Source organism: Anas acuta, chromosome 1 (assembly GCF_963932015.1).
Source record: "Anas acuta chromosome 1, bAnaAcu1.1, whole genome shotgun sequence".
Classification (NCBI taxonomy): Eukaryota; Metazoa; Chordata; class Aves; order Anseriformes; family Anatidae; genus Anas; species Anas acuta.
Genome location: NC_088979.1, coordinates 56,120,249 through 56,141,032, shown reverse-complemented (window position 1 = coordinate 56,141,032; position 20,784 = coordinate 56,120,249). Strand labels below are relative to the sequence as shown.

Genomic DNA, 20,784 nt, shown 5'->3' with positions numbered 1-20,784 from the left:
AGATGCCAAAAAAAAGTGTTTTGTTTTGTTCTTCCCATTTGCAGTCTACATTCCTCATGTATAGATTAGAAGGGTTAAAAGTTAGATTTATACATATCTTATTCACCGCGATTATTCATCAATAGATTAAAACTGTTCTAGGATCAGTATGTTGTCATCCATGCAATATTAAACTGACTTTCCACAGGGCAATTATAGGAATATGCTATAAAATACAATGAGGTAGGTGGAGGCCTGAAAGCAAGGGGCTAAATGATTTTATTGGAAATTGTCAAATTTCTAACACTTTGAGCAAATAGTGACATTGATTATCACTCAGTTGACAGCAGCTATTTATAAAAATCTTGTTTTGTTTATTGTTGCTATGAACGCTATTTACTAATAGTATTTCCAAACTTTTTTTTTTGAATCTGCAGTACATATTGCAACACTGAAGCAAATAAAAAGCCCTAATCCTTTGCTACCACTCTGAATTTTATCCTTTTATGATTTTTTCCACACATCTATATATTCACAATTGTTCATAATCAACCTTCATAATCTTGTTGCTAAAAGAGGAATTTTATCAGAGCATCAGGATGTGTCTATAATCATCCTGCTGTTACCCATCCATAACAAAAACAAGCATCAGTGCTGAGTGTATGTTACAAGTTGCATATAATCATCTCCTATTTAATGAGATACATTAAATTTCTTCTTTTTTAACATGTAATGATATACACAAAACTGTCTAACTTGTTTCTTTTCACCACTTCTGACTGGTTAACAGTATGATGCCATTCCAAAAATATCTTTTAGTGGCTGACATTTTATTTCCCATTAATTGTTTAGTTAAAACAGGAGACAGAATGGATTTTATATTGTCTTTGGTATTGATTCACCGTGCATCTTTTGAAAGTTTGGGTCTGAATCTCTGTACTTTAAGGTTCTCCTAAAAATGGATCCTTGAAGTAACAGTTGTGTAGATGCTATGAGAATTAAATAATAGCAGGAAAATATTTTTAGATTTCTGAATGAAGTATATGAAGTAAAAACAGGTACGATTTTTTTTTTTAATTACTATTTACACGAGAGACATATATATGAATATTTTTAGCAAATTGGATTGCAACATATTAGCAAGAAAATTAGGGATTTTATATGTAAAATAATTTAAAGATGGACAACTTTTCTCCTATGTTACTTTTTCTTGACAGACATGGCACAGTGAAAGAAGCAAATAACAGTTCTTTTTCTCCTAAAATATGTATTTTCTACATAACAAGAGTTAAGTAACAAACACCTGACAAAATGGTCTTTGATCCCTTTGCCTCTCCACCTTCAGTGGTCAGCTGTAGCTGGTTTGAGTCATGAAACTGAAAGAAGACTTAGCTAATGCATTTTCTCGGAGAATTGAATGCATTTCTTACAAAATGGTTTTGCAACTCAATCTGAGATTTCACCGGTCTTGTTTCTCACATTATCCTTATGGACATCCAGCATAAAAGAACAAAAGGCTGAGGAAGAGATATCAACATAGATTGACCTAAGTTAACTTGTATTCATTCCAGTCCCTATCTTTTATAATAGTTGATTCTTTAAGTGGTTTAATTCATGCACTGAAAGATCACAGAAAGAAGACTGCACACAGAAAAACAAGCTCACAACTGTAAAGAAGAAAAAAGAAAAAAAAAAAAAAAAGAAATTGAGAAGAGTACACTAAAGTAGGACACTTCTTATAACTGGAGTGTTCTTGTGACTTTTTCTAGCTCCTCAGCTTGTAAATGACACCCATTTAAAAATTTCATAAATTCACACATCTTTTGGAAGGAACATGTAGAACTGAAAGAGTCTAAAGTATACCTTACAGAATACCTCAGAATTTTCCCATCTATTCGTATTTACTTTTGCACTTGCAGATAGTTACGGAGATATACTATTATACTCAACGAGGTCTGCAAACACTATATAACACTGTGTGTATGAAAACATACTGCCCTGTTTGACATTACATAATAGTAGCTAATTAATGCTAATATACCAGTCACACAGTGACAAAAACTGGAATCATTTTTCTTTATCCAACATTGCAGTGTATTGCAGGGGAGCAGAATTTCATTTATGATAACTGGTAAGAAACAATTATCCTCTGGGTGTTTTTTTTTTTTTTTTTTTGGTACTTGGTCATTTCAATAACTATTTTGCATGTTTTCACAATGATTTATATTATTTGAGGTTTTTTGAATACAGAAGATTGTCTACAGTGATGACTAAAAATGTCTGGATAAAATTGTGTCAAAAAATTCCACTGTCACTTGGAAAGGTTCAGTCTAAATCTGAGAGCAGTCTGTGCTACTCCTACATTATTTACCTGTGGATTGAACAGTGGATTGATTGGCAATGGATGAGAATTTCTTCCCTCACCCACTGTGGCTAGTTTCTACAGCTCTTTTGCTAAGTCCTTCCTTTCAGTGCCTTAATTTAGTGCTTTCCCGTTTTTCCCTTGGCACTGGCCTTTTCCGGCTGAGAACCTGATGCTGTCTACATGCTGATGAATTGTGGCTGTTCTGAGTGGAAGTGACTTGGAAAGATTGGCTGGTTTACTCATTTTCTTCTCTGGAACATCCCATAACAGTAGCAGAAGAAAATATTCCCTACAATGCACACAATTTCTTCTAGTCATGCCTTGGGGTGTGTACCTGTCTTACTGATACTGGATTTCGTTAATCACAGGTGTGTACAGGAGATAAAAGATGTCTTTCTGTGTTGATACAGAGAAGAGTTATAGCTGGTGTTTAAGCTGAAACCTTAAAGCAGATTTTTGCTGCAAATTTAAATTTTAAGGGAAACTAGGTGCTGAGGATTAGGTAGGGAAGAGATTATGCTCTGGGGGAAAGAAAGAATATATCATATCACTGCTACAAGGATTCTGGCTGCATTTCCTTTAAAGCCAAGGATGCACTAAAGCCAGAAACTAAAAATTTCTGTGGAATTTCAGAGTGAGACTGAAGCAGAAAAATAACATCACCCCCGTTTATATGGCTGTGGAGATTAAGGAGGATGTTACACTTGACCACATGCCACAATGTGTGATGGTTGTGGGTGGGCTACAGCCCATTCTATACCCATATTTACAAATCTGGTTTATCACTAATATTTTTAAATTTAATTTTTAATTTTCAGGTGAGGCAACATTTTTTTATCAGTTCTCTCAATGTATTCTAGTTTTGGCATGTAAATGTTAAAAACACAGTTGTAAACATTAGGTAACTTTCCAGGCTTCTTACCCCAAACCTCCTTTTGCATATCTTTGAATTTAAACAACCTGGATTCACTTACTCTAATGTGAGAGTCATGATTCAGATCTGCATTACGGGCTTCATTTCAAAAACATTAGTTCTCTTTTGCAGTCAAACTGTACAACATTAAATAACATATCAGAAATAGTTACATCAAGGGAATTTTGTTCTATTCCATCCATGTCCTGCTGAGTTGATGACTCTGAAGTGTAGGTATCAATCAAAAGCACACAAATATCTCAGCACTGGTTGTGATATAATATTGTGTGTGGATGGGGAGAGAGAGAGAAGAGTTGTACAAGCCCCTATAAGTATTTGGCATCATTCTTCAAATTATTATTTAAAATACACTTTTATCTGACGTTTAACCTTGCAAATAGTAAGTTTATGGAAGTGATAAGTATGCATACCGCCGTCCATACAAGACGTTATTGCCTGTGATCAATTATATTCTAATACAACCATCACTGCTGGTTGCAAGCAAAGCAACTTCTTTTTTTATGAAACAATGAAGTTTTTGTAATTCAAACTGTTTTATGTTCTGTTTCAATCTGGACTGAAAACGAAGCTAAATTCAGGTTGCAATCAATCATCTTAAACACACCATCTTAAACACACAGAAACCTGTCCAAGATATTTTTTTCTAGTTTGTGCATGCTACGTGCCTTTTATTCTTGAACTTACTGTGAATCTCATGAATGTACATGAATAACAGAATTGCTACTTTATTAATATTACTGGTCATATCACTGCTAATTAGAATGCCAGTTAAGTGCTAATATTTGCAAGAGCACTGATTCACATTTCCTTTTGCCTAAATTTAGTCAGAAGTTGGTTTTCATTGTTATTGTTTTATCAGTCCTTAACCTGAAAATATTTTATAAAAAGTGGGAGCTGTTTTTCCATAATTTTTATGCACAAATTCTTCTTTCCTTCACATGAATGTCTTTTTGTTTGTTTGTTTGTTTGCTTGTTTTTGTACAAGCAGTAATATTCACATCATCATGTCTTTGAGAAGGTCCAAGATGAGAGACAAGAATTATAGCTAAAAGTTTTGCTTTTACATGTTGGCATGCTGACTGCACTCTCAATGATTCTTTAACCAGCAGGATCATTCCTGTTTCTTTTCTGTACGATATCAAGTCCTGTGTTTCTTTACTTATTTATTTTGGAATTGTATTAGGAGTCTTCCAGAGAAAATAAATAACTCTGAAAAGACAATATTGGTATTCTCCAACTGTTAAGAGTATATTGAGAAAAATTTCTGTCTTAAGAGCATGAAATATGTGTCCACAAAATTCTGAGCATTTGCTGCTTTCATGGGGTGCCTGTAGGATTGGCAGGTTCAGCTATTACTGCTTTCTATTTTGAAGCTTTGTTAGTAATGTTGCTGCAAAGTTCATAGTATGGCAGCTAGTCTCCTGCAGTCTTCCTCTTCCTTGGTATCTTACTCAGCCAGTTTGCATATAGAAAATTTTGCCAACTTTTCTTTTTCTTGTTACTGTTTAAAAATTAAATCTCCATTAGGGGATTTTAGGTACAGATCAGCAACGTCTTCTGAATATACAGGGAAAGCTTTATGAATTTCTCTTTTATCAAGACAGTATCTAACCATATGTTGTTGAGTTTTCTGCCAGTTGAAGAGGAACTCTTGGACAAGATGATTTTGAACGGTAACATTTTGGCCAGCTTAAGAATTGGAAAAAAAATAGTGCTATGGATAGGAAGTCTTGAGTAGACCTTTTATTCTTTTATATAAACATTTGTCAAATAACCGTTCTGCAAGACAACAACCTAACTAATCTAATTCAGTGTGCAACAAGTCAAGATAAACATTGATTTAGGTATTTTCCAGTTCTCCTAAGCAGGTGAAGCCTCCATATCTCCTGATTTTTGTTGCATGACAGTGCCTTTTACCCTTCTACAATGCAGCAACTTCTGTCTAGGATCTCATCATTCCACACCTCAATTACTCCAGTGTCCTCCCCTCCTGCACTGACAAATGCAGTACCACCCCCGCTGTTTCAGTTCAGAAGCCTGCCACAAAGTTCATTTTCCAGCTTCATTATTTTAACTGTATTTCTCTTCTCTGTTGAGTGCCTTCTCCTCATTAAACACAGACTGCTTCTCTTTAATTTTAAGGCCCTTCTTCATGAGTCATTTCCAACCTTATTATCCACTATCAAAATGTCGCTTCCTCCTTTTGGTTCCTGTGTCACTAGCCTCTAACACCCCCAAAATACCTTTGTGCTTACTCTGTGCTGCTTTTCTCACCTTGCAGAAGTTTCCCATAAGCATCTGCAGAACTAGTGTTGTCTTTTCTCCAGCCTCTCTTTAGAACTCATTTGTCATCATTTTTAGCAAAACTGTTTGATAACCAGCTACTAGTATGCTGAGATCATTGTTGGGGTGTTTTGTTTCTTATACCTTCTGTCATTCTGTATTTGAATGGTAACATGTTTGCATCAGGCAGACTCTGCTTGGTCTGTACTTCTAAAGCATTGATGCCCTGTTTCATCACCTGGACTTCTAAATGCAAATAATAAGTACGATTAAAACAGGATTAAAACTGGTATTGAGTTCTGAAATGGATCAGTAATCAAGTCTTTCTACTGTGCTTGATTAGACTGGCTGTTCCTCACCTGGCAGTTTCTTTGAGTTCGTCTTACTGTTGTGTTTTCTGCTTAGCACCATAGAGTAGCTCGTTCAGCCTGCAGCAGCGCATTTGCTGCCTGGTGGGATGAGCAGGTCCCATTGTGCCCATCTCCAGGGGAATCCACTTCCTCCTTATGTGCTGCTGGCTACAATTCAAGAGGCTGACTGCTAGGTATATCATTTCTGTGAGCTGTAACTCGAATGATACCCTAATTTGCTATATTTCAATATATAGAACAAATATAAAGAGGTTTGAAGGTTCATGAGCAGACAGCAGGCAACTTTTCTAGCAGGCGCTGTCCATGGGGCTTCTTTCATGCCTTTCGACAACTGAGGGAGAGCCATGGCCTTATGTTATCCCTCATGGTGTGCAGTGAAAGGCTATATTTTGGACAGTCCTGACAGTTCATTACTGGTTGACTTACTGAATACAGATATAGTTTAAAATTGCAGGAGGAGTTCATATAATTGTTAAACAATATCTAGAAGTTATATGGCTAGCTCATGCTTTTACTTTGTAATGTTATGCTTCACAACACAGGTGTCTTGTTCAGAGCTGTATAATTATTCTTTCTGAGTGCTGTAACAGAAAACTATATGATTTTTTGTTTGTTTTGTTTTGTTTTTAGTGAAAAACAGTAGCTACAAATGACTATTGCAGTATTAAAGCTAGCTAAATTGAACAGATGAAATAGTGAAAGACTGGCAAGTGGAAGTTACACTGATAACTCATTCAAATATTTTTATTTACTCAACAATTCTGGGGACAGTAAAGCTTTGATTTTGAACTACAGCCCTTTGCTAGTGTGGCATCTTCTTGATTAGCATGGAGGTCTAGCTACCTCTCATCAAACTGTGCCCTGCAATTGACAGGTATAAGCATTACTTGGCAGGGAATTCATCTCACTGGTCATCTGAATAGCCTCACAGCAATCCCTGTTTTTTTATCGACAGCATGGGTAACCTGAGCTCCTTTTTTTCCAGCATTCCTAAGTTTAAGAGGTGGATAAAGTGGCTTTACAAAAATAAAAAAAGTGTTTTGTTCTTAAATGAAAACAGATGCTGATGTCAGCACATGTCTCCGTGAGCTAAGGCTCTGCTATCATGATGTAATGCTACAATGAGGAGTTTTGGCAACACTGGTGGGAGCCCCAAAACTAAGGTCTCCTCAGTGGCATAACTTTTTGATCGCAAAAGAGGAACTCACAACCTATGTGTTATGATACTTATTAACTCTACAGCTACCAGGAGAATTATAATCTCCAAATAAGACTCACACCAAGCAAAAGTTTAATGGGAATCTAGCAAAAATATTCAAGTGACAATTCTTCCCAGTAAGGTCCAATTTAATACATCTTTCACTTCCATAGGACCCAGGAAGCTGTAACTGATTGCAGTTTACAGCCAAAGCCCTCTCCTGGGGTTTTGGAAATTGGCAGCTGGCGTGTACTTTGTTTTTCAAATGTTGCTTTGACAGAAGAAAACCACATTTTATGTAAGTCTACAGGTTAAATCTGAGTACTGACCTTGGAAAATAAATCCTGAGCATAAGTTCTTGTTTGCAAGTCATATCTGGTTTTGCAATTCATTGATTTTGTAATACAAAATATAAAGATTTTCCTGTGATCAAAAACCAAAAAGTTATTCTTGCAGGGAAGATCTACATGATTCATGTCACTCGGATGCAGATTTAGATTCCTTCTGTCTGAATACAGATAGCCAGGTAGCCTAGGGGAGTGTTCTCATTGAGTTTTTCTTATAAAATCATACTGTTTTCCCTCTTACAGTGACTTCAAATAAAGTGGGCTTAGTTGATTTTTTTATTTTTTTTCTAAGGGAGTGCAGTTAGCTCATGATAGTCATTTTTTGAGAGTTCCTACTGGGTTAAGGCTTAGCTCTACAGAGCTAGACTTGGCCTAGGTACATGCAAAAAGCATCATTTTAGGTGCCAGGGCTGCTTTACTGGAGAAAATACGTGTGCTAGCAGCTTTTTCAGCCACCTGAGATGGTGTCTACGGCAAAGCTTTAGAAGTCAGAAATATTCAAACCAAAGGAAAAGCCCATTTCAGAAGTCACTTCTGAAAGTCACAGAGGAATTGGTGGCTGTATTTCAGTATAGTCATCATCAGGTGCTTAATTTTCACTCATGAATACCCTCTTTCCACTTCACTGAAGCTATTAGCATCATGCTTTAATCTAGCATATATTTAAGTGACTTTTTGATTGAGAGTTTATCCCAAGCATAACTGCATCCTAATAGACTGGATGAATGCAAACCCTGTCCAAAACTGATGTACTACCAGTTCATCTGGAGTACTAGCTGCAATAATTTGGGGCAGAACACTGTCACACTGACATTCAGCTTTGGTTCTTCCTTCAAATAATAATAATAAAAAAGTATCATCAGACTATTACTTTGATTTTTATAACTATGAAATAGTAATGATGCCAGTTTGTCCAGTCTATCAGGCTAAATCCAGGAGTATATAAGTAACTGTATTGATACAATCCTTATTTATTATTATTATTTGGTAAAGTAAAATACCCAAAGTTTCCTATGCTGTGCAGTGCTAGAGACACTACAGTACATGCTAAATAATGGAGTTGAGCAAAGAACTGGGCTTAATTCAAACATGGGATATGGTTTTCACAGAATTTTGTTTAAGTGTCCTAATGGATATTGTTTGGGGAATAAATAAATAAACAAACAAACAAATACTATTCATAGGCAGTCAACCTGTAAGGAGGAATAGAGGAGGACAAATAGCTTTTGTTTATAGCAAAAAGTGACTGTTGGCTAAGAAGTAGTGTTTATGGTAATTGAGCTTTTACAAGGAAATAAAATGTAGTGGGGAGCACAGGGGGTAGCTTTTGCAGCGAAGCAGGTAATGAGGAGATCTGTGTAGTCAATTCCTGATTAGCATCTGCCGTTTCAACAGCTGAGGAACATGACTTGCATGTAAATGCCTGTCCTAGGTTGTAGCAGGTATTCCCTCTAGCATGTCACCCAACCTGCTGGTTTTGAGTCTCCTTGAGCCCTACCATGATTTGAAATCAGCAGAGGGGAAAGGAGAGTAGCACAACCAGCAGCTGCCTTGGAACAGGGGGAGAAAAAAAAAAAAAAAAAAAACAACAAACGTGGCAAAGGAGAAACTGCTGTGAGGAAATTTCCTCTCATGGGTTTTGGGTGCCTCTAGTACAGATTGTATTTGCATTTCTGCATATGTACATACATACATCTGTACACATAGGTGGTAAAGAAGTGGTGGTGCAAAATTAATTTATATAATTTATATTAATAGTGTTAAATGAGTATTGCAAGGAGCCAGTAGCAGAAAGAGAGAAGTAGAGAAAGAAAGAAAAGATACTGTGATGGAGAAGAGAATATATATTATATTTCCAGAATTTTATTTCTTAGGAAAGATAACTGAAAGTAATATAAATAAATAAAAACAAGAATAAAACAAACAAAAAAAAAGGAGGATTTACGGCTAAGAACTTTGTGCTCTGGAGGCTTAGCAAGCCATCTTCCACTCTCCTACTTCCACCTTCTCCTTTTACGATGGGATTATCATCCAGTCCAAAGCCTTCAACAGACAGGACCAAAGAAAATCAGTCTACGTTCACACAGAATCCCATTTTCTCATGATAAAAAGTGTAAATGAAATTTAATGGTACATTAAAATATGTAATTTTGTTTATTAACTTTCTTTTTTTTTCTTTTTTCTTTTTTCTTTTTTTTTTCTTTCCCCTAAGGACCTTGGTAAACTGTCCCAATATATGTTTACATTCTTTATTTTACTATTGTTTTACTACTTGTTTTATTTAAAGTTAAAAGAATATGGCTACTGGGCTCCAGAAGTTAGTGCTTAGGTTAACCTTAATAAAGAGTTCAGAACAACTGCTCTGTTACTGAATGTGACTTGTGGAAACACTAGAAATATTGCGATGAACACTGAGGATGTCAATAGGAATTACATTTTTTGGTACAGAAATCTGTACATGAACACAGTATTGTCCTGCAGTGTTACAGGCCTCAAGGCCTGCTCTAGGAAATGATGCATTTTATAATATGTTGGTAACAGCGATTTTTAAGCATTAAATATTAGTTGTTGTAAACCATAGAGGGAGTTTATAGCATTTATTACACCTGCCAAGTAAGCTAAAACTGAACAATTGTTTTCTCATCAATGTTATTTTAGCACAGACTTTCTCAATCAAGATAAACAAGGATATCCTTGCAGAAAAGCAAGAAATAATTATGCCTATATTTTAAATAGTGTTTTTATGTTTGTGCTGCTTCCTCTGTATTTGAAGATATACTATCCCTGTTGCACAAACAGGGAAAGAGAGGCATCCACGAGAGGCAAAATAACTTCACCTTGAGGTCATCTAGAGGAAAACAAATCTTCTGGTCTCAAAACAGAACCTTATTATAAGTCTTATATTAAACTAATCAAGAGGTGTTCATGAGTTAACAAAACAGAAACAGCACTTCAGAGATATCATTTAACATTCTTTTCCTCCCACAGGAACTTTTTACACCGGAGTGCAAGTTCAAGGAGTCTGTTTTTGAAAATTATTATGTAATCTACTCGTCCATGCTCTACAGACAACAGGAGTCCGGAAGGGCCTGGTTCTTGGGGCTGAACAAGGAGGGGCAGGTCATGAAAGGAAACAGAGTAAAGAAAACAAAACCAGCAGCTCATTTTCTACCCAAGCCATTGGAAGGTGAGGTTCAGTCCATCACTGGCAGATCTTCCTATAAATCCCAGGAAAAGAAGAGGGAGTGGTTTCTAAAATACCTTTTGTGAATGTGTGTGCCACATATAGGGGCCGCTCCAATTGACAGTTGCCAGGATTTATGGAGCAGATTTGTGCTTCGGCATACTGATGCTAGAAAGGACAGGTCTAAAACCATTCTTTCAAGGGATTAAGAGGTGATTTTGCAAGAAAAGAAATCTTTTGTGGAAGTGCTTTGTGCTGCCTTTAAAATATTCTCTTGCTAGCAGCAAAGATTCTTGTGAGTCTTGCAGTGAGATAATACTTTTTTCATTAATCAGAATGAATTAATGGATATTGTAGGATAGTTGGGAGTTATAACTGGAATGGATGAAATGTCAGTATTTCAAGGTAAAAACCTTCTAATACAAAACACAAAGGTCTGTTTATAAAATAAATCATACCATATTACTTAACCAGTTGATGTAATGCACATAACTTGTGTAAGTTGGTTATTAAACAAAGGTAGAAGCAAATAAGTCTTACTGACCTTACACACTAAAATGGTGTCACACGTTCCTTGGAAAACTTATTCACTTATATCTTGGAAACAGAACTTATGATCATTTCTATTTATTCTGCAGGCCTTTTCTTACCCCTTTTGCTTTTTGTATCCTGTCCTGGCAGCACTTCAAATTTCACTAAGATCATTGCTACACACAGCCTCAGTCATTCTGAAAATTATTTCATTACTTAACATCTTAAAACACACAAAAGTGATGCTTTATTTAGCAGTCTCATTTCTTTCTTTTAACATTTTAACTGAAAGTTTTGATTAATGGATCAGTTTGTTAAATGTTTTAGATTCTTTATGATGAAACTCTGAACAATCCTATGTTTTAAACTTGTCTTTGAACTCAGGCTGATGCCTTTGTGCTTCCCTTGTTTTGCAAGTTTTATGCATTTCCATAAGCTTTCTATTCTACTAACATTTTATAAGTCAACCTGTGTAAATTATAAGAACTGTAGGGGGAGATCCCAGTGCATTTTTAAAAGTAACATCCATGCATATAGATTAGGAAAAAAAAAAACAAAACACTTTTTTTTGTAAATGTTTGGATGGTTAGATGCTCCCAAAATACCCCAGGCAAGGCATAGAAAAAATAATATATATATATATTACATTGCCCATGACAGTTATTAAATATTACGGCTCTTCTATGTTATTCCTTACTTTATAGTTTCATTTCATGTTATTTGACTTAATATTTTTTGTAGGTCATAATGTTACTTCATCAAGCTCTTTACTTAACCAGAAAAGTGTCCTAAACACAGCTGTGGGGGCTCACCCTGAAGACAATCATATCCAGGCTTATGTACTCTAGAGAAAACATTTAATTTCAGACTTTCAGAAGCCATAAAATGATTTAGATTATGGTACTGGAAATGTTAGAACAAGTATTTGATTAGTTATCAAATTTCATATTTATTATGAAACCCCACACCACCGAACATTAAGGCTTGTACTTTGATGCTCCTGCCTCCTACTCTAATTAGCCAAGGAATGAATTGTGCTCTCTATAGCAGCACACCCAAATCATAGTGTGATGATTAATTCTTTTGACTGCTTTGATATGTCTTTTAACACTGCTCTGGTATATTATAAATAAATACTACTGAACTTAGGCATAAGTGGAAATATTACCTGATTCACTGACATGGAAAAATAAATTGAATGATCCAAGAGCATTAATCATTAAGGCAGCTTAATGCCGAAACTGTGTAATTGAACACATGTATTTTTCTCAAAGGATTTGAAGTGGTTAGATAGGGACTGAAGCCCAGAGGCAAAGTTTTAATTCTGTTAATAGTTAATTTGGAGTTTTCTACACTTTGTTCAGTGAAGATAAATGGATCCTGCATATGGTTTTGGTAAGGAAGAAAACCCCCAAACTTCATGTGGACTCTGCAGAATACACCTGGACACTTCTTCAGTGCAGACCTCAAAAGATTATGGCCAAGGTCCTCAGACTTGGGAGCCAGATGTACAAATAATTTAGTACAACTGTACCCAAGCCTAGTCTTGCTATGTAGGTCTGAAAAAGGACATTTAAGTCTAGACAACTCATAACATTTTACTTCTAAAAACTCATAGAATATTTATTTAAGGGTTGTAGATATGTGTGTATATAAAAATATATGCCTGTCTCATGCAAAGACATAATGGTAGTTTTTAATTTCTGAGGCTTCTATAGTTTACTTTTAACAGGCAAGCATACAATTTCCTACCATTTTTAACACAGACATGGTAGAAGTGAGAAATGTGGAGGGTCAAGCAAAGATAACACTCATGCAAAACAAGCCTTTGTCAAAGTAAATAATTTCCCTTGCACGCAAAAGAAACGTGGTGTATATTAAAATATTAGTTATTGTAGATAATTGATCTTATTTGAGTTATGTTCTTAAATGAGATACATCCTTAAGAACGTTTCTCTTTTTTTTTTTTTTTCTTTCCTCCCCTCAGTTGCCATGTATCGAGAACCATCTTTGCATGATATTGGAGAAACAGTGCCAAAGGCTGGGGTAACTCCAAGTAAAAGCACAAGTGCATCTGCAATAATGAATGGCGGCAAACCAGTTAACAAGAGTAAGACGACATAGCCAGATCCTCACAGGTGTTGTGACTGACTGAGTCCCGAGTGCAGTTGAGCAATTTATCCTTGCCGGACTTCCCCTCTGCAGTGTCTGTGGATCAGCTCGCAGCAAGTACTTGCGCGTTGCTGTTTCTGAACTGAGTTGTCGCAAGCGGATAAATCTCAACATGTAGCTCCCCCCACAACAAGAAGACACCTGGATGAACCAGCTAAACTCAGACCATGGAATGCCCTACCAGATATTGGAATGCCTTTTTAATATCTTTTCTGTGACTGTGACACTTCATGTGAATGACATACTTCACAAGTACACTTGATACCTTGCCTGCTGACAATTACCCATAATCCCTTTTTGAGTCCAGTTTCAGCAAAATCCATGTGTTTAAGTTCTATTTTGTAGCACACAAATAATCAAGTAATTTCTAGGTAGATGCTGTAAACCTGTGCTATTATGGATTTCTCTTCTTCCCTTTTTTATAAGGCTGCTCGCTCCACTGTCTGTGACCTTTTGCAGGGATTGTGTTTCTCTATAACTTAAGTGTTGCCGGTGGCTTAGTTTTGAAAGCAATCAGGGAATCAGGAAGCCTTCAAAAATCTATTATTACAAATTATATCTATAAAGAATAGGATCGTTGTCTCTGGCTTACAATGTTGATCAATGTGAATACTCTTTAGTAACAGATACTGTGCTTCTGAGGTGGCATTATAGTGGAGGGAAGAGTGTCAAACACAACCAACAAGAAGTTTTCTGAAACGCGTGTTTGGCATCCCCCTATAGTTTCTTTGTGTGTGTGTGTTTTATACATATCACAGGCTTACTGGTAATGGTAACATTTGCCTTGCCCAGCGAGCAAGACCCACTCATTTTTGGGAAAGTGGGTCCAAAGAATTTTGTAGGCCTTGTAGGCCTGAATTAAGGCTCATTTTTCATCTACTAAATCTTCATTGTTTGAAAAACAACCACCACCAGTAAACAAAAGAAGTTAAGATTAACCAGAATTGCGCTACCTAAATCCATTTCAAATATAATCCTTTCCTGTTTTTAAGGAACAGAACTTAATGCCATTGTTATTTTTGGCTGATTTCCACACCTACTTAGCAAAGCATGGGCAAGGATGTTGTGTGTTCTTTTTGCAGCACCAATGCAAAGGGTAGTTAAAAATTATAGTTTAATATTTCTGGTGTTTTAAAATAAAAAGTTTTAAAACTGGACATATTACAAAACTTTATTTTTATTTTTAGCTAAGCATGCAAAGTCCAGTCCTATGTATCTCACTGATATCCCAGTACGTACCTCTACCCAGCTTCCTAGGATAATATGCCCACCAAATTGCTAGATTGAAGGTGCCTTGCCTTGATCTCTGTCTACTGTACTTTCTCCTACATGAACCTAGAAGAAATCAAAAACATTACAAAATTGAAGCCTTGGATCATACTATGAGAAACACTATCACCACTTTGAGTTTGTCACTTCTGAACAATGAAAATGATGTTAGGGGGAAAAAAGAATTAGACAATACCACAGAGATGCCACTGAAGTGTTACATACTTAAGTCACATGCTTTCAGAAACTAAGAATGTGGATAATCTCTGTATGCTTACTAAGGTATTTGTTTCTCAGAAAGGGCAACAAGGACCAAACTGTACCTCAGTCTGGAAAACTGTGTGACAACACTCTCTTGGCCTCTTGCTGTTATCTTGATATTTAAAGAAAAAGAAAAAGAAAAAAAAAAAGAAAAAGAAAAAAAAAAAAAGAAAAAAAAAAGGAAATCATCCATTCCTTTTTTACTATTGTATTTCTTGCAGTTTATTTTATCATGTCTTTGTGCTGAAGTGTCCCTAACAGAGACCACTGGTTATTTCAAACTTCCTATCTGCTCAGCTGAATAACTGATTCAGTCTAAATGAACTTTTCATGCTAATTTTCAAATGTGTTCTGTTTTTATATGCAACATTTAGTGCACTGTTCAAGGAAGCTACTATAAAGCTGCTAAATTATGATTTCCTTTTTGGTAGGCCAGACTTCCTTGTTTATATATGTAATATGAGAACAGCAAGTGAACACTTGATGTTGGGTCTTTCCAGGGAGGGAATGAGTCAAGCATGAAGCCATGCTTGACCATGTACAAAGAAAACAAAATAATACAAAGCTAATTTAATACTGTGATAAAAATGCAACAAAACTTTAACTTAGACTGTGCCCTTGCCTGCTAGCACTAAATGTGTGTGTGTGGGGGGAAACAACATTTTGATAAAAACTTCGGTGCACCCTTCTCATCCCACCCAGTCCAGTGGGATTTGTGCACCATCCCTGAGGAAACAGAACAAAACCAAAGCAACTCACACGATGAGTTGGTGGCTTGCTTTGCATCAGGAGGACCCATGGGAGGCAGCAGTCTTGATGCTTTCCTACCTGCTGGGTCTCCAAGGAGAAGCAATTCACAATTATTTTGAGTAACCTAATACAGCTGAAGGCTATATTCTCTTTCTCTCTCTCGCCTAATATTTTGAGAGCACATGAGGAGGGAATACATGTGTTCATGTCCCAATCCAGCTGTCTTTTGACTCTTGCAAGTGTAAGAATCTGGGCATAGACAGAACTGGAGAACTGGCTAAGTTGTGCAAGGAGCTTCTGGTTCATAGCCTGATGCTACCTAAGTATGTTTTTTAACATTAAACTTTTGATCCCAGGTAATTATAATCTGAGAACCAGTTTGGGGGGGGCTACAATTAAGGACAGGTTTAATTTCTGTAAGCAGTTAATACATTCTGGAAATGCACCATAGTATTTTTAATTTCTATTTTTGTTTCTACAGTCTAAATTCTTGTGTGTTTAATCCAATGAATAGATATCCTATTTTTATTTCTTTTTTTTTTTTTTTTTTTTTCTAGTCTGTTTAAACATTAGAAAAGGTGTCTTTGTGCTTTGTTTCCTCCATTTAATTTTGTCTCGTCTCATCCATTGCATGGGAGAAGGATGTCAAGGATTAACCGCATGTAGTAGGTTGTGTGTATCACAGAGTTGGTCTGTATTACTGAATTTACAAACATACATGCAAAGAGTTTGTCTGCATTGTACAGTTTGTGTTTAATATTATTTGTTGTATACACAGATTCAACATGATGAATAAAACATTTATATGAAGGCATACCGAAAAACATCCAGAAAGTTTATGTAAGAAGTAGACTGTGCAAAACATTGTTGTGCTGGCCACAGTTTGGTGAAACTTCATATAAATAGGCTGGCAAACTCAATTCTCCCCTTTCACCATGCCAAAGAAAATTTTAGCTCCTTAATATAATACCTCTCTTGCTGTTCTCTAGGATGATACTTCACCATTTTGTTCCCTCCAAAATTAATTTTGCTGTTAAGTGAAAGCTGTTTCCAACTGTCTGTTACTACTAACATACTGTATAGTAAACCTGATGGAATCAATTTGTATTTACAGATTGAGCGTTTTGTACTTACATGTCCACCTGTCTGTGAATTTGCAGATTTTGCATGCTTGCTTTGTATTTTTTTCTTTTGGGTTTTATCTAACCTCACAGAGACTGTTTGCACAGCAATCTAACTTCATCATACCATTTCATAATGCACATAAATGTTAATGCTGCACATAGGCATCTCTTTATATATTTTTCTTTAAATCTGCATTTCAACTACGGTTTTATTTGGCAAAATCAGTCACACCTGCACAATTTTACAAATCCAGTTTTAAGTAGATATGAACCACTTCAACAAAGCACTGTTCTGTTATACTTCAAATATTTTATAAATATACAAGCATCCTTAAAAGATATTATAGAGCCTATAAAAAAGTGTCTATAGTTTTTAAATTCTTTGCAGTTGACATAACACAGCTTTTGCTTCATATGATAGGTTTTTTAACCACATTCAAATCATATTTTTAATGTAATGTCATTTTCATAAACTTTAATGTGTGTGGAGTTAGGTTGGTCCTTAATAAACCACCCCCAGATACAAATATAAAGCAATTCACTTTGACTGTGGTATATGCCTGAAACAACACTTAAAAACTCTGGCCTTTTCTGAACTTTTTCTCTTGGTTTAGAAACACTGTAAGTGATGAGGTGTGAAAGGAGGAAGTTTGGTCCACACATTAAAAGTGTATCTTGCTGATCCATCTCTTTATTGGTATAAATAAGAAATTATTCAGCTCCATTCAGATGGGAATGCGAGTGAAATTAGACAAAGTAAGGAGGTTATCTTTCTTTTAAATGCCCCTTTTGATAAACTCATATACTGTGCAATGCATTTTAAAATGCATAATAACAGTTTTTGTGTGTGATTTCTTTTGTGACTAATGCAAATGCTATGATTTATTTTTAAAGCTGTAATAAAATCTTTGTTCTATTACCTAGTGACAAAAATACTCAATTTAGATTTATTTTTTTTTTTCATCACAGTATCATTTAGCTACAAAGACGTCTTTCTGTCAAGAAACAAGGACAGTGCATCAGAAATATCAAAGCAGGTACAGGATTAAACGTTCTTGTATGTGTTTCTGTAAGAGTGTATGGCGAGTAAAAAAAAGGATCATGAGGAGGTTCATAATTTACACAAGCAAATCAATCCACAGCTGTTTTACAGATGATTTTACAGATGCTATATACAAAAGGCATACTCCCGAAAGTCTTCTGTAGAACCGTTCTGCACACTTCTGGATTGTGTTCTTTCTATCAGAACAAAGCAAGGGTACAGTATCATTGTTTATAAGCTTTATCAATCTATCCATAATGAACTCCCCATTTACCCAATTTGTTTTCACCACCTACAAACACCTTTTGCCACTGGCCTTGGAAGCAAGTTTTTACATCTGCCACATAGAAAGAATCAGCCAGTATGTTTCAGTTCCTCGCGACTTTTCCCTCTTTTACTGTTTATGTATCTGGAACTCCTGTCACAGGGAATGAGGTGTTAAAAATCACAATTTATTAATACAGCTATTATTTTCACATATGCAGAATAATGATCTTATTTCTTCCGTTCTCATTTTTCCAGTGAGGAAATGAGCCACAAAACAGAACTGCTGGGAGTCCTATCACCAGTTACCTCAGCATGAAGGGGGTGGGAGGAATGTTCAAACAACATAATAAGAAACAGAATAAAAATTTGAAAGGAAAATATGTATTCATTATATTTTAGCAGTCTTAGAAAATATTTTAAGGTTTATAGTGATAGCACCATTTGATTTGATAATTTACATTTTAATCAGCCACTGACAATAATTGTCTTAGAATATTCTAATGTTTTCCCATATATACCTTAACAAAAAATGTGGATAACACTTTTGAAATTCTGTGGCCATGTAATCCACTCAACAGCCAAAATGTTGACTTTGATTCAAAACAACAACCAACAAACAAACAAACAAACCAGAATAATCTTACACTAAGTATATAAATTTTAAATGAAAGCAAACTACAAAGTAAAATACATCAAATGGGACATTGTAACCCTCTACAGAAGCCTTTTTTTTTTTTTTTATGGACATGAGTACCTGGAATTCCAAGGCTGATCTATGTTTGTCATACCAGTAAACAAGACAAAAGCATGCAATGAATCTAGAAAGCGTTTTTATTATCACAGAATCACAGAATATTTCTGTTATTACAATACTAAATACAAACAGAAGGAAATCAAATACAACATTGTATTTTTCATTGTTTGCTCTCTGACTCAGCAGAAAAATGTATACGTGAAAAAACACCAATTATAAGAGGATTGTCAGCAGTATTCATAAATACAAACAAACTCAACAATCTGTGCTATCCAGATACCAGGGCTGATGAAATGAATATATGTTAGAATTTAAGAAAATATTTCTATTAATCTGTACACAGTTTAAGGGTTATAAGTATAAAATATAAATAATTATTTCAAGATGAATTTTACTTTGAAGTTTCTTAATCCTGTATCAATACATTTTAGAACTCTGCCTGATATTTTGGTAATCTAAAAAGAGAGCAGTTAGCAGCTTTGGGATACATGTCTTGTTATTTATGTGCATAACTCCTATATAAGTTATGCATGGTTATTTGGTGATTTTACTATGCCTCCCTGAGAACATAGGTTTCACAAGCTTCACTTTTAGAAAAAAAGAATTCAGGTTAAGGAAAAAAAATGGGAAAGATAAAGTTACATGTGAAGGGGGAATAATGAAAGTGACTAAATACATTCATTCAATTTTTTTGCATTTTATTATACGTTCTGTACCATTGTATTTTCCTATTTCAAAATTGTCCTTTCTAAAAGAAAACAGATTTCTAGATGAATAATGGAAATACCTTTTACAAATGATATTATAGTTCCCTTATTTCTGAGTCATGTACCTCTTCAAAAATCAGAACCTTGGCACCTAAACCACAATGTTAGTTTGATATTAAAAGTAAGTATTCTCAAAACATTTAAGCAATTTCTTGCTCAGTCATGACTTCACAAAATGTAAACACTTTTGAAACTAAAATGTATGTATTTTTTTGCTCTAAGGAATTAAAGGGCTGCCAAATCTACATGTATTAAAACAAAAAAAAAAAAAAAAAGAGAGACTCATATGTAAATAAGTTAGGGAAGTCCCAATAGTTGTGCATCGTTCATAACTCAATGTGAATTTCACACTGAGCATATCATCATTGGAAAATAAAAATAAAATTTTTGTTCATACCACTGCTTTGTTTGTATTTACTGTATTAAAACTTCAATTACTTGTTTGAGCATCGTTGGCAGAGACCAGACTACCGCACACCACATCTGATTTTGCAGGTCAGTTGACCTTCAGGCTCCCAACTTCTTTGAAAACAGTGAAATTCAATGAATACCATGTGTGACAGTGCATTCTGTTCCAAGCAGTGATTTCTAATAACATACAGAATTGTCATCCTAAAAGTTATTAGTATAACAAATTTTCATTTGCTTTACTTTCAAAAGGACTAGGCAGCTATACATACATAAAACATTATGAGGAAAGTACAGGTGAGATGCAGGTTATATATTTGGAATAGCTAATCATACATTTATTTCTTTATTAGTTTAATTCCTTATACTTCTATAGGTTATGCATTTGAAAGTATTGTAGTATGTAGAATGGATAATCAACTTATGACACTCTAACAGAAACTAAGAAGTTCTTTTGCAGACAAGGGTTTCTTCAAACATTTTGGGTTTTCAGTCTGTGGTTGTCATGTAACTGAACATCAGTTATACAAATACAATTCTTTGACTAAAAAAATAATGTTTTGATAAGCTTCTTTACTGCTTCTTCTGGATCTGGGGAATAATCAGGATGGTTAGAAAGAAAACAGGTTCAAACAAAGTATTTGATAAACAGTGTAAAGTTAATCAAATTAAGTATTTGACAAATACTTAACTAGTGCTACTCTTATACTGCAATACTGTTGCATACTGATAGGGAGAGCCAACAAACAAATAGATAACGTAAAAATAAAAGGGTTTC

At 35.2% G+C, this 20,784-nt stretch overlaps 2 protein-coding genes across 12 annotated transcripts in view; one reads left to right on the top strand and one right to left on the bottom strand.

Moving 5' to 3' along the window:
* FGF14 (fibroblast growth factor 14) overlaps window positions 1-19,873 on the top strand; it is a 416,126-nt gene extending 396,253 nt beyond the window's left edge. For 9 of the 10 annotated variants that reach the window (XM_068677856.1, XM_068677830.1, XM_068677905.1 and 6 more), the window contains 2 exons: window positions 10,466-10,664; window positions 13,180-19,873. In XM_068677856.1, the coding sequence (XP_068533957.1) occupies window positions 10,466-10,664; window positions 13,180-13,316 (336 nt within the window). In that variant the 3' untranslated portion in view covers window positions 13,317-19,873. The remainder of the gene's footprint in view (window positions 1-10,465; window positions 10,665-13,179) is intronic. The other variant, XR_011095178.1, reaches the window with a different exon arrangement.
* A 105-nt stretch (window positions 19,874-19,978) lies between these two features.
* ITGBL1 (integrin subunit beta like 1) overlaps window positions 19,979-20,784 on the bottom strand; it is a 145,875-nt gene continuing 145,069 nt past the window's right edge. For both annotated transcript variants that reach the window (XM_068677823.1, XM_068677812.1), the window contains one exon: window positions 19,979-20,597. The gene's annotated coding sequence lies outside the window, so the exon portion shown is untranslated. The remainder of the gene's footprint in view (window positions 20,598-20,784) is intronic.